Here is a 12,499-nt window from a genome sequence, read left to right as displayed (position 1 = left end):
ACGTTTTTCACACCAATCTTAACTCTCATTTCTTGAAACTTTATCCTTGCTAGTGACTTTGTTAAAATATCAGCACGCTGGTCTTCTGTGCAAACATGCCGAACTTCAATCAAACCCGACTCAACACTGTCTCTGATATAGTGGAATCGAGTATCGATATGTTTACTCCTTTCGTGATGAACTGAATTCTTGCTTAAAGCAATCGCAGACTGATTATCGATCTTTAGAACCACTTTCTTAACCTCGGTCTTAAGCAAATCAGCCAACAATCATCCCAGTTCGCTGGACTCGAAAGAGAGTGCTTTCATGTCGTCAGTTCCGTATTTCCGCAAATTTACAGTCTTCAGGGATTGAGCGACGGTCAGGAAATTATCAACCGACCATATGGAATGATAACTTCATACAGTCGTTAAATATTGGAGACGAACATGTAAGCAAATACATATCATCATGAAGTTTAGTTGTACCTAAAGAAAACTCCTTAAGCTCAATACACAGACACACACACACACACAAATACACATGTACAATCATTAATCAGCTAGATAAATGACACACACATTGTGTTTGTTTTTGTTTTTGTTTATGTTCATGAAGGAGGGCAAAAACATGGAAAGAGTATTTAAGCTCAAGAAAGAGGTGAGTCAAATGATATACAAGAAAGAGTTGCTCAGGGATAAATTAGAGCTTGTTGATGCCTTACAACAGCTCGGAGTGGCATATCACTTCAAGGACGAGATTAACAACGTGATTACCAACATCCATGAATCAATGGATCAAATTTCTCTATTTGCAATGCTTGATAATCTTTATGAAGTATCACTTCTTTTCAGATTGTTGAGGATGCATGGATTAAGTGTACAGGAAGGTATATTAATTTTTGTATCTTTATATATTCCAAAGATTACATTTAGTTGTCAACTGGTGTATATTTTACTTTCACAATTAGTGATTCAACTTCAAATGAATTATCAGCTTTGGAAACACATTTAGTTTTTAGTTACTTTTTCATTATACGAGTTGTTGTTACAGTTGCAAAATATGGAGAAACAACCTTTGGTCTAGTGGCTAAAAATCAATATTCTTCATGTGAGAGGTTTGAAGGCTAGAATGAAAATTAGTTGGGAAGAAAATGAGTTTATACTTGAGGATATATAGGTGAACAGTTTTTAAAAATATATATATCTTTTAATTAAGATAAACTAAGATGGAAGTCAATTCTTTTTACATAATGTTAGTATTTAAAAAAAATCTTTTTAATTAAGATAAACTAATTGGAAGTCAAGTCTGTAAATTTAAAAAATTCACAATAGATTCGCAGTCGGGTTTCAAACTTAGAATTCCCTGTACTATATGTATTGTCTTAGTTACTGACTAAATGCTGGTTCTCGGTATTTTTTTTTTTCAAAAACTTTGAGCAGATATATTCAAAAGTTACATGGACGACAAAGGAAACTACAAAGAAAAGCTATATTCAGACATTAAAGAGATGATGAGTTTGTACCAAGCTTCTTTTTTTGCAAAAGAAGGAGAACAGGTGTTGGAGATGACCCGGCACTTGACAACTAAACACCTAACAATTTTTTTGGAAAGCTCTAAGTATGATAATTCAAGGATGAAAGAACAAGTTGCCCATGCACTTGAGCTCCCTCTGAATTGGAGAATGCAAAGTCTTCACACTCGCTGGTTTATTGAGCAATACAAGATAGATGAGCAGATCAGACCTGCACTGTTGGAACTGGCTGTTTTGGATTTTAATTTGATTCAAAACTTGTACAAGAAAGAACTAAAGAAGGTGTCAAGGTAAATATCAATTAATTATAAATACATTAATTTAATAAAAAATAAAATGACATTTCAATTATTCAAATTTATCAGACTATATACTACGTACAGAACTATATAGTCTATCTTCTAACTGTCAAAAATGGGCTCTAGCAATAAGGGTTTTCTACCATTTGAGATGGAGCCATTAGAGAAACTATGTTTATCTTTTAACGGTTACAAACTGGTAGAAGAGGAGCAATCTTCTACTACGTATTTTTCACTCTATAACCGTTAGAAATTTGGTCGACTTATTCACTAACTTATTTAGCAATAACATCTCAAATCTTTAAAAATTAGGCATTGGTTATATACTGTTATGTAATAGTGATCACTTAATTTTTTGTACGAATCTTTTTAAATTTCTTTTCACTTCTATATATTCTTTTAATTGTTCAGATGGTGGACTGACTTGGCGCTTTACGAAAAACTACCATTTATTCGCGACAGGCTTGTTGAGAACTACATCTGGAGTCTAGGCTATGCATTTGAGCCAGAGCATTCAAGTTATAGAATAGCAATGACACAGGCAAACTGTATGATTACAACAATTGATGATATCTATGATGTTTATGGGTCATTGGATGAACTTGAGATCTTTACTAACGCCATTCAACAGTAAGTGATTTTTGGGTATATATATCTTGATTCATTCTGATTTCTGAGTAATATATAGGCTATATATATTTCAATTCTTAATTATCATTTTCTTTTGAAGTTGGGATGTCACTGCTGCAGAGGGGCTTCCCGAAAACTTTCGGATGTGCATTTTAGCTCTATTTAATATGGTCGAAGACCGCGGTAGTGAAGTCTTGAAAGAAAAAGGGCTTAATGTTATTCCGTATCTTAGGCGAGCGGTAATTAATTAAATAATTAATCCAAATCACAGTTTCTTTTGCATAGTTTGGTGACCATCCAATCATCAAAAAAATAGGGGGAACTTCATAAACATCTTGAAATGTCTTATATAACGTTCTAAATTTCAAAAACTCACAAATTTAAAAATATGTAGTTCATGTAAAAAAAAAATGTTCAGTCTTCGAATTGGTTGGTTTCTATGAGATGGAGGCATACACAGTGGCATTTGTTTGGTTTTAATTGATTAGATTTGTGAGTTTTTGAAATTTTGATGGGTAAATATGATATTATGAGTTTTGGAGGGGGGATATGTAATTTTGGTATTTTTTAAGGGTGTACATGAAATTAAGTCTCCCTAAATATATAATGAAAATGAAGGTTGACTAAGACATATATACCAGCATTAATCATGGAATCAGTGGTGGTAAAATCTTTTGTTTTTATTGTACATTTAATTGTTGTTGGATTAAATTTGGCAGTGGAAAGATCTATGCAAAGCATTCATAGTGGAAGCAAGGTGGTATCACAATGGATATGCACCAACATTGGAGGAATATCTAGAGAACGCATGGGTCTCAATTTCAGGCCATATAGCTTTTTCCTATGCCTACTGTATAAACCATTATGTTACTGCCAAAGATCTGGAGCACTTCTCATCTGGTTATCCTGACATTGTTCGATATTCATGCATGAACCTACGGCTTTATGACGACTTAGCAACATCAACTGTAAGTGTGTATATATTAAAAAATAATATGGATATATAGAACAAGGAAATAATAATGAATTTTTTTGGTGTTGCCCGTATAAATTTAATTTGGAGTCACATACCCAACTAGATGATTAATTAGTTCCTATTCTTTCAAAATGACTCAGACAACCTGAAAAGATTTTTGAAAATGAGGTTGCAATCAATATTAAGAACTTCTTGTATTATACACCGCATTTCAAAAAAATTTCATGCATTACATGTCACTGATCTAATTTTAGGATGAGATAGAGCGAGGGGATAACGACAAATCCATTCAATGTTATATGCGGGACAATGGTGTTACAGAATCTGTTGCTCGCCAAGAAATAAAGGAAATGATTTTGAAAAACTGGACATCACTTAATGGTGAAGTTGTAGGCAATTCTGATTTTGAGAAGTACATTGTTTATAATGTTGCTTTCAATGTTTCACGCATGTCACAACGGATTTACCAACATGGCGATGGATTTGGCAAGCCCGACACGCATACAAAGAATTTAATAACCTCAATCTTGCTTGAGCCAGTTCATTAAAATGATGCACGTTTTATCTTCTCTCTTCTTTCTTTCATTGCTGTAATTTACTTTCAACTTGTGTATCCCCATGTTGGCATGTTGTTTTAATTTCCTTCTGAATGATATGTTGAAAATTAATTAAATATTGGTTCTGAAAACTTTCTGTAGGAATTGATGAGTTGGTTAGATAGCAGTTTTTCAGATATGTGAAGCTGCTGTAGTGTTGTAGTGTTATTTTCATTATGGTTATTCTATGGTGGATAGTTATTAGTGGGTTCTATAGTGGATGATTATGAGTGGGTAGTTATATTCAGTTATCTCTTGTACTTTAAATTATGTAGAACTATGAAATAGATTGTGTTTCTATTTTGAAAAATTCTGTCTCTGAAAATATTGGCATAGCAGCACAGTTTACTGATTTTTTTCTGTTTTGATCTATTCCTGGTCAATTAGCAACAAACTTTATGTTCTTTTACTGCCGTTAATTTCCCCATATATATGTGAGGGCAATGGTACAGTTTGTAAGAATTGGTAGAGAGATAAGGAGAAGGAGCATTCATTGAATAAGTGTGTCACTGTCTCTACACTTTGTTTGCAGAGGTAGCAGATGCTTGGAAGGGACCATCCTCGTTTCATTAAGCTATTGGTTGTTAGAATTTTATTTTGAATTGTCAACCAATCAAAAATTTGCATCCTAGATGGCATTCTCACCTCTTAAATACTTTTTATCTCTTGTACATGTGTAAATCATGTCCAAATAGTTGTCGGTTGGTCATCAATTAATTAATTAATGTATCACGCTCAACATATACATCACATGGTACGTTTTAATGTTACCTTGTACATGTCACCTGTCCTTAGAAATTGAATGAATGGAAAAAATGTTCATATTCCGTAAAAGATTCATTCTCGAAGAAAACGATTTTTATCGACATATTTTACATTTAAGAATTTTTTAAAACAGGTTTTCAGAATTTTTTATTATTTTTATACCATATTGAAGCACTTTTTTGAAAAATAAAAAAAAAATAGTAAAAAAATTCCAAAATATTGAAAATTTGGTCTCCAAGCTCATTTTAATATGGAGAACATGTTAAGCGCTTCAGATCGACTATTTGAACTTTGAAACACAAAAATAACTTATAAATATATGCCATCATATACTTATATAAGTAGAGTAGCCAATCTCGCTCTATAAATATATATATATATATATATAGAGAGAGAGAGAGAGAGTTGGGCTATGGTATTTCGCGAAGTAAAGCGAGTATTTTACTTCACGTCTATATCTTCAATTTCAAAGTTCAAAACGTTGATCCCGAACCATTCAAATTGATCTCCAAATTGTACAAATTTTAGAAATTTTTTACAATATTTTTGAATTTTTTAAAATCACTTATTTTTAATGGTCCCCGATGTTCTGAAAATAGTGATTTTGATAAGGTCCAAAATCAAGCTACACACTGAGTTTGAATGATTCTCCTTAACTTCGTTCGTAGATGAACAAAAATTCAAGCTTGGTAGGATTTGATAGGGTCCAAAAGTATACAAAAAAGACTATGTTTTGACTTTGAAAATGAGTACTTTTGCAAATTTGGAGATTTTTTGTGATTTCAGGACAGAATTAAAGCAAAAACAGCACAATCTAATAAACTAGCATCTTCAAACTGACAACCATGCATTTGGAGTGATGAACTGAAAAATGACATAGTTAGGAAGTCCATGCCGGACAACGGAAAACGCATGCGGTTGGCCCCATACCACAAGCAACCATGAGAATTCCAGAACTTTCTAGCATCTTCAAGAATTTCAAGAATTCCAGAACTTTATTGAATTATGTATGTTTTATATGGTATGTTTCATGGCCAGTAATTATGAATGCTAGCCAATTATAAATGGATTATTAAATAAAAAGATGGAAATCATTTACGGTTATTAACAACCAACCGTGTACAAAGAGAAAACCAACAAGGTTCGTATTAACAAGCATGTATGGTTTCCAAAAGATATACACGGATCTTTTGTGGAGACTAGTGTTATGCTGTCGGATAGGGGCCGGGCGGGCAGAGCAAACCCGGACACGGGCACGGGTAAAGATCGGGCACGGGCACGGGTAAAGATCGAGCACGGGCACGGGTAAAGATCGGGCACAGGTATCACGGGTAGACAGGTACCTTTGGTCGGGCATCCCGGGTTTTTTTTTTCAAAAACCGTGCCCTGCCCGTACTATATCCGTGCCCGTTGTATCCTTGAGGGGCAGGGCGGTCCGAGTAGGGGGGCGGGCGGTCCGGGTAGGAGAGCGGTCCGGTCCGGTTTTTTTTTCTGTTTTTTTTCAACAGTGTTGTATAAATATTATTACGTGTTTATAATTCGACTTTTAAAATTTGAATAGTTCGATATCAAATAGTGTATATATATACATAAAATTATCAAGTCACATCTTTATAATTCCTAAATAAATAAAATTTGTAACTTATATATAAAAATTATTCTTGCAAAAATTGGTATGTTTATTCGGCTAAGTACAAATGTATTTATTTATTTCTTTAAACAAGTCATTTTATTTTATTTTCAAATTCTCATTCTAATTATATAGTTTCATAATTTATTTATATCTCGAAATTTTTAGTTTACATTTTAAATTGATAATATATTTTCTAAACGTTTATTTTAAATTGATAATATATTTTGTAAACGTTCATTTTTTTTCAATAGGTTAAATAAAATATAAATAAAAAATATCTTAAATTAATTACTTTAAAACAATAAAATATAAATAAAAAATTTCTTAAATCAATTACTTTAAAAATAATTATGAATTATTTTGAAACAATAAATTAAAAAATAAAAGTTACCCTCCTCCTTTATTCCGGCCTTGGGGCTATGTAAAATAACATAGGTGGAGTTCTAACTTTTTCTTTTGTGAGTAATTCTTCTTTAAAATGAATAATTTCAAAACTAATTGAAATGTTTAGAAATTTATAATTTAAAAAATAACCATAAAGATTAAAAGAGGTTAGAAATTTATACCGACACTACCTATCTAGAAGTTCTCATTCCTATACCATTCTTCGCTCTCTTCCGCACCGTCTGAATCCAAATTAGCCTCATGCCGCGCCTCGGTACCGCTTTCTTCAGTGTCGACTTCGGATGATGATGGTTCAGGCACATGTTGTTTGCGCTCTTCAACTTGAATCCAATCTTTCAAGCACACAAGTCTCTCAAAAATATTTGCACCCAACTTACTGCATTTATCGGAGAGGATCCTGTTCGTCGAACTAAAACAACTTTCGGAAGGGACGGTTGACACGGGCACGGCAAATACGTCGCGGGCCATCATCACCAGCGTTGGAAAGGCCCTTTGATGCCTCCTCCACCATGCCATGACGTCAATGTAAGGATTTCATGTGTATGTCTATGTAGTGAGAATTTTAAATTTTTTCTATCACCACTTGACTCAATACGCAAAGAACGTTATTTATATGACAATAGCAAACAAGAAACTTCTTAATAGTTTCATTAAGCACCTAATGTGTACTAAATAAAAAATAAATAAATTTATTCATTTCTTATACAAGAGGAGATAATAATTTATACCTAAAGAGATTGTCAAATCTCTTGATTAGAGGAAAGTCGATTTCCCTTCTAGATCTCTTGGAAACAACCTCTTCGATTGAAGCGCCTCTCCACCTCTTGGTTCACCTTGAACCTAAACAACAAACTAGCACACCACTTAGATAGATGGATGTGAAGTTCAGAGCTTAGATCCAACCACCTAACAAGAAGAGATGAAAGATGAGAGCCTCCCTTCAAAGTTTCGGCTAAAGGGAAATGACAAAAAACGTGGCTGCTCAAAGGGGCTGATTTTGGCAAGTGTTATAGGCAGAAAATTAGCTTATTTTTCTCCCAAATAAGCCCCCTTAAATAGGCAATGGTTATAGGCAGAAAATTAGCTTATTTTTGTGTAAGGTTTGAATCAATTACACAAATGTCACTAGCCTTGTTTAGTCATTTCATGCTCTCTTTAATCTCATCTTATGATTGGTTCAATAAATTAATTTATGAACAAATAATATTATTCATATTATTCTATTATACAATGTTTGCATAACTTCATAAGTTTATTTATGGTCTAAGCATGTCATATTATGACATTTTATTTTAGCATTTCATCACAAGTATTTTATCTTATACATCATTATGAAATGTAAAATACTTGTTGTTTTTCTTCAGTTGGTGTGACCGTATAGAGGATCTATGTCATCTTGGCCATAATATAAAACTTTATATTATTGACTATAAGAGGTTCTATCATTACATTATAGTTATCCAAACGACATAATAATCATTTACTCAATCCACTAATTTTGTGTCTATCATTGTCACTTGATATTATGAATAATATGCAAAATATGATCGTGTCATTTTGGCATTATATTTGTTTTCTTGGTCTCTCAAGTGAATTATAATTATAACTACATCAGTTATATTGTATGCGATATAATTCCACTTTACCAAGGGGCCCAGTAATATCATAAATCAAATTGAGGGACAATGATAATATTAACATATAGATTTCTCCCGCACAAGTTGTACATAACGAACTGTTATTTTATTCCTATCATAAGATAGTATTTAAATAGCAATCACATTATATGTTTCTCATGTGAAAAACCTACACATCTCATATCTAAGATTCTAAAGACACAATGGAAACATTAATGACACAAAACACAATCCATATAATGTTCCTTTTCTCACCAGCAGCCCTCAAGTCAAAATTAAGGGCTCTAATGGCCCAATAGGCTTTGTGCTCAAGTTCAACTGGCAAATGACACGGCTTTCCATAAACTAGCTTAAAAGGAGTCATACCTATGGGTGTTTTGAAGGTTGTGCGATACGCCCATAGAGCTTCATCTAATTTGAGAGACCAATCTTTTCTCGATGTGTTGACCACTTTTTGTAGGATGTTCTTGATCTCACGATTGGACACCTCCACTTGCCCGCTTGTTTGAGGATGGTATGGCGTGGCCACCTTGTGCTTGACTCCGTATTTGAATAGAAGATTGTCGAATTGGCGGTTGATGAAATGAGAGCCGCCATCGCTAATCACTACTCGTGGTGCGCCAAATCTAGGAAAAATTTTCTGAAAAAGTTTTCTTACCACAACAGAATCGGCGGTTGGTGTTGCCACGGCTTCAACCCATTTTGACACGTAATCTACCGCCACAAGTATGTATTTGTTGTTGCAAGAACTCGGAAAGAGACTCATAAAGTCGATCCCCTAAACATCAAATAATTTGACTTCTAATATGGCGTTTAGGGGCATCTCATGTCTTCTTGATATGTTCCCGGTTCTTTGACATTTGTCGCACCTAAGCACATACTTCCTTGCGTCTTGAAAGAGTGTGGGCCAAAAGAACCCGGTTTGAAGAACTTTGGCGGCAGTTTTGTCGGTTGAAGCGTGTCCTCCATAAGCAGATGAGTGGCAACAATGAAGAATTTGTTCGGTTTCCTCTTGGGGTACACACCTTCTATGGATACCATCCATCCCTAACTTAAACAACAACGGTTCATCCCAAAAGTAATTTTTCGCATCCGAAAAGAATTTTTTTCGTTGTTGATAAGTTAGATAAGGAGGTATTATACCGCATGTAAGATAGTTGACAAAATCCGCATACCATGGCGCCTCGAGGTTGTCGACTGCATATAGTTTTTCGTCTAGGAATGAATCGTCAATGGGCATGTCCTCCTCTTTCGATTCAATGGTGAGGCATGAGAGATGGTCCGCCACTGAATTTCCGGCTCCCTTCTTATCCTTTATTTCTAGGTCGAATTCTTGGGTAGAAGGATCCATCGAATTAGGCGAGGTTTGGCGTCCTTCTTGTTCAAAAGGTATCGGATTGCCACATGATCGGTGTATACAACCACCTTGGATCCCACCAAGTAGGACCGGAATTTGTTAATAGCGAATATGACGGCTAAGAACTCTTTTTCTGTGGTTGTGTAATTCATTTGTGCTTCATCTAGGACCTTGCTCGCATAATAGATCACATGTGGCTTGTTGTCGATCCTTTGTCCTAGCACGGCCCCAACGGCGAAATCGCTCGCATCACACATAATCTCGAATGGCACCTCCCAATTTGGTGGTTGTAGTATAGTGGTGAGTATTCCCGCCTATCACGCGGGTGACCCGGGTTCGATCCCCGACAACGGCGCCAAAAACTTGATACGTCCAAAGAGTATGGTAAAAAGCTTTAGTACAATTAGATGTACCTTTTATCCCTAAATACACTTTTTGGTTCATATTGCAAGTATACAATCCTACCGTATAGTATATTGTCGGGTATCGATCCACAGAGAGTATGTTTAATTACTATGCTTAAACTTTAGTAATAGATTTCAGAAAATAAAATAAAGTAAAGTGCAATAAAAGTAAATTGGGGGGGGGGGGGGGGTTGTTCTAACAATTCCTAGATTTGGGTTCTGTCACACCCCAAACCAGGAATTCTGGATTAAGGCGTGATCAACCTCACCTCGTGCTTAATTAATCATTAAGCACGCAAGGCTAAAATAAACCAAATAATAAATCAAGCAACAGCGGAAGCATAATAATATAAAATATCAGCATCAGTCACATAGTAAATAAACAAACATACACATACATAACATATAATTCGATCCATCTCGGATCCAAATAACACCATCTATAGAAGGGGATACATGATCTATTGAGCCTGTATATATAACACAGGAAATACGGGACTCGTAAACCTAATCAAAAGCCTAACCCTAACTAGGTCAAATGGTGTGGCCCTCGGGGACAGCTCCTGACATCTCCTGCTGCGGACCGCCAGAACCTGTACCTAAAACCCACGAAACAACTTGTGGGTGAGCGATTTATCGCCCAGTATGTGACCCAGAATTATCCTCTCAGGGATCCTCTACGGTCAAAGCACTTTTATTATTTATAAAATAAACGCAATTGAAAATATGCACATGTGTGAACCTATAATAATATCTAATAGAATTTATAGTAATTTTCAGTGATGTCATGATGCGATTATTCTATTATGCCAACATGCGAAATAAACCCAAAGTGAAATCAAAGTATAATATCGGATAGAAATCAAGTCGGAATCCAGTACACCTCGCACTGTGTGCCCAAATATAATAATAATACAGAATAAAATAAAATAAATCACCCCGTGCCGTGCCAATAGGATCAAGATCCAAACAATATAATCCAAGGACTGTGATCAGAGTGCAATGATACACGTTGCCTAGTGACATCGAGCATTGCCCCACAAGAACAGCACACTAGCCGATGGTTATATCAAAATTTCAATGTGTCATCTCGCCTAACGATTCATCACCCAAACATATCCAATAAGAGAAATCATACAATGCAAGTCGTAAAAAGTTAATCTCTTCCCTCATGAGCAGGAGAGAACTCTACCGTCCGGCCAGACCAATAGGATCAGGGGCTCGTCGACCTTATGCACTTGCACATCATTCCTCAAGGCCTGCATTGGACTTGGGAACTTCCGTTCTAGGCAAAGTAGCTCCTAATGTAGGGAAGGAATAAATCCCGAATCGTATCGTGCCACATAACTCGAGATCGGAACTGCTCACGTCAAATAGTAAAATGATCGAAAGGATACATAATCAAGTTTATACATATAATATAAATCCTAAAGCCATCCAAGGATCAAGTGACCCTCAGCTCAGTGGCTGTCGGGCCGTCCCATGCCAAGTGACACCAAGAAGGAACGAAGTCACTCGGCTCTGCTCAGCTCTCACCAATGCATGCATATGCACGTAATATAATAATAATATATTGTCTTCCACGAGAGGGAGACAACTAATAACCTAATATTCTAATAATATATTTATAATATTATTTAACTATTCTACTCCTAAAATACAGTAAATTCAGATTTTTCAGGATTTATGCAATTCTACCTACAGTGCAGAAAAGGATAAACATGCTCTACAGTTTTAATGCAACTACTTAAAATAAAGTGCGGATGTCAAGTCAGATGGATCGACTGATAAGAGTATGCCCACGAAAGAAAATAATTCAGATATCCCACACCTGAGGAGGCTGGAGTCTCTGTCGCTAAAAATCAGCGTGCTCTGCGTATGCTTCGATCTGCGGGTCAGTCGGATCGGCCCACGGGTCGGACTCGTACGGAGTTGACTGATATGTGATCACGTAATTTAAACTAATTAAAATCTACCCTAATTTTATTCTAAGCCTCATCCCAATTAATGTGCAAGTCAAATCCTCGATTATTTCGATTTTATAAAATTACCGGTTCAATCAGTCTGACTGATCCGATTAGGCATATATTAATTAGTTAATTTCATGTCATTGAGCTTAGAATTAATCTTAATTTCTTTATATGTTCGTCAGATATTGATCATTCACTTTGATCTAAATTAATCTAATTTAATCCTAAATTAATTTATATTTTTAATAATTTTAATTTGAAGATATATTACTTGTAGAATTTCAATGTTGAATTATTCGCAAATAAATAATTAT

General features: G+C 35.0%; 1 protein-coding gene across 1 annotated transcript; it reads left to right on the top strand.

Annotated features, from left to right (window-relative positions):
- The first annotated feature begins 276 nt into the window (after positions 1-276).
- Positions 277-4,091, top strand: LOC144545067 (monoterpene synthase 8, chloroplastic-like). Its single transcript, XM_078293622.1, has 7 exons — positions 277-430; positions 598-868; positions 1,422-1,803; positions 2,224-2,442; positions 2,543-2,681; positions 3,162-3,410; positions 3,673-4,091. Exons 2-7 carry the CDS (start codon positions 610-612, stop codon positions 3,964-3,966), a joined length of 1,542 nt encoding a protein of 513 aa, XP_078149748.1. The 5' UTR covers positions 277-430; positions 598-609; the 3' UTR covers positions 3,967-4,091.
- The last annotated feature ends 8,408 nt before the right edge of the window (positions 4,092-12,499 follow it).

This window comes from Carex rostrata, chromosome 27 (assembly GCF_964058835.1).
Source record: "Carex rostrata chromosome 27, lpCarRost1.2, whole genome shotgun sequence".
NCBI lineage: Eukaryota > Viridiplantae > Streptophyta > Magnoliopsida > Poales > Cyperaceae > Carex > Carex rostrata.
The sequence above is the reverse complement of the archived record's forward strand: the minus strand, read 5'-3'. Positions and strand labels throughout refer to the sequence as shown.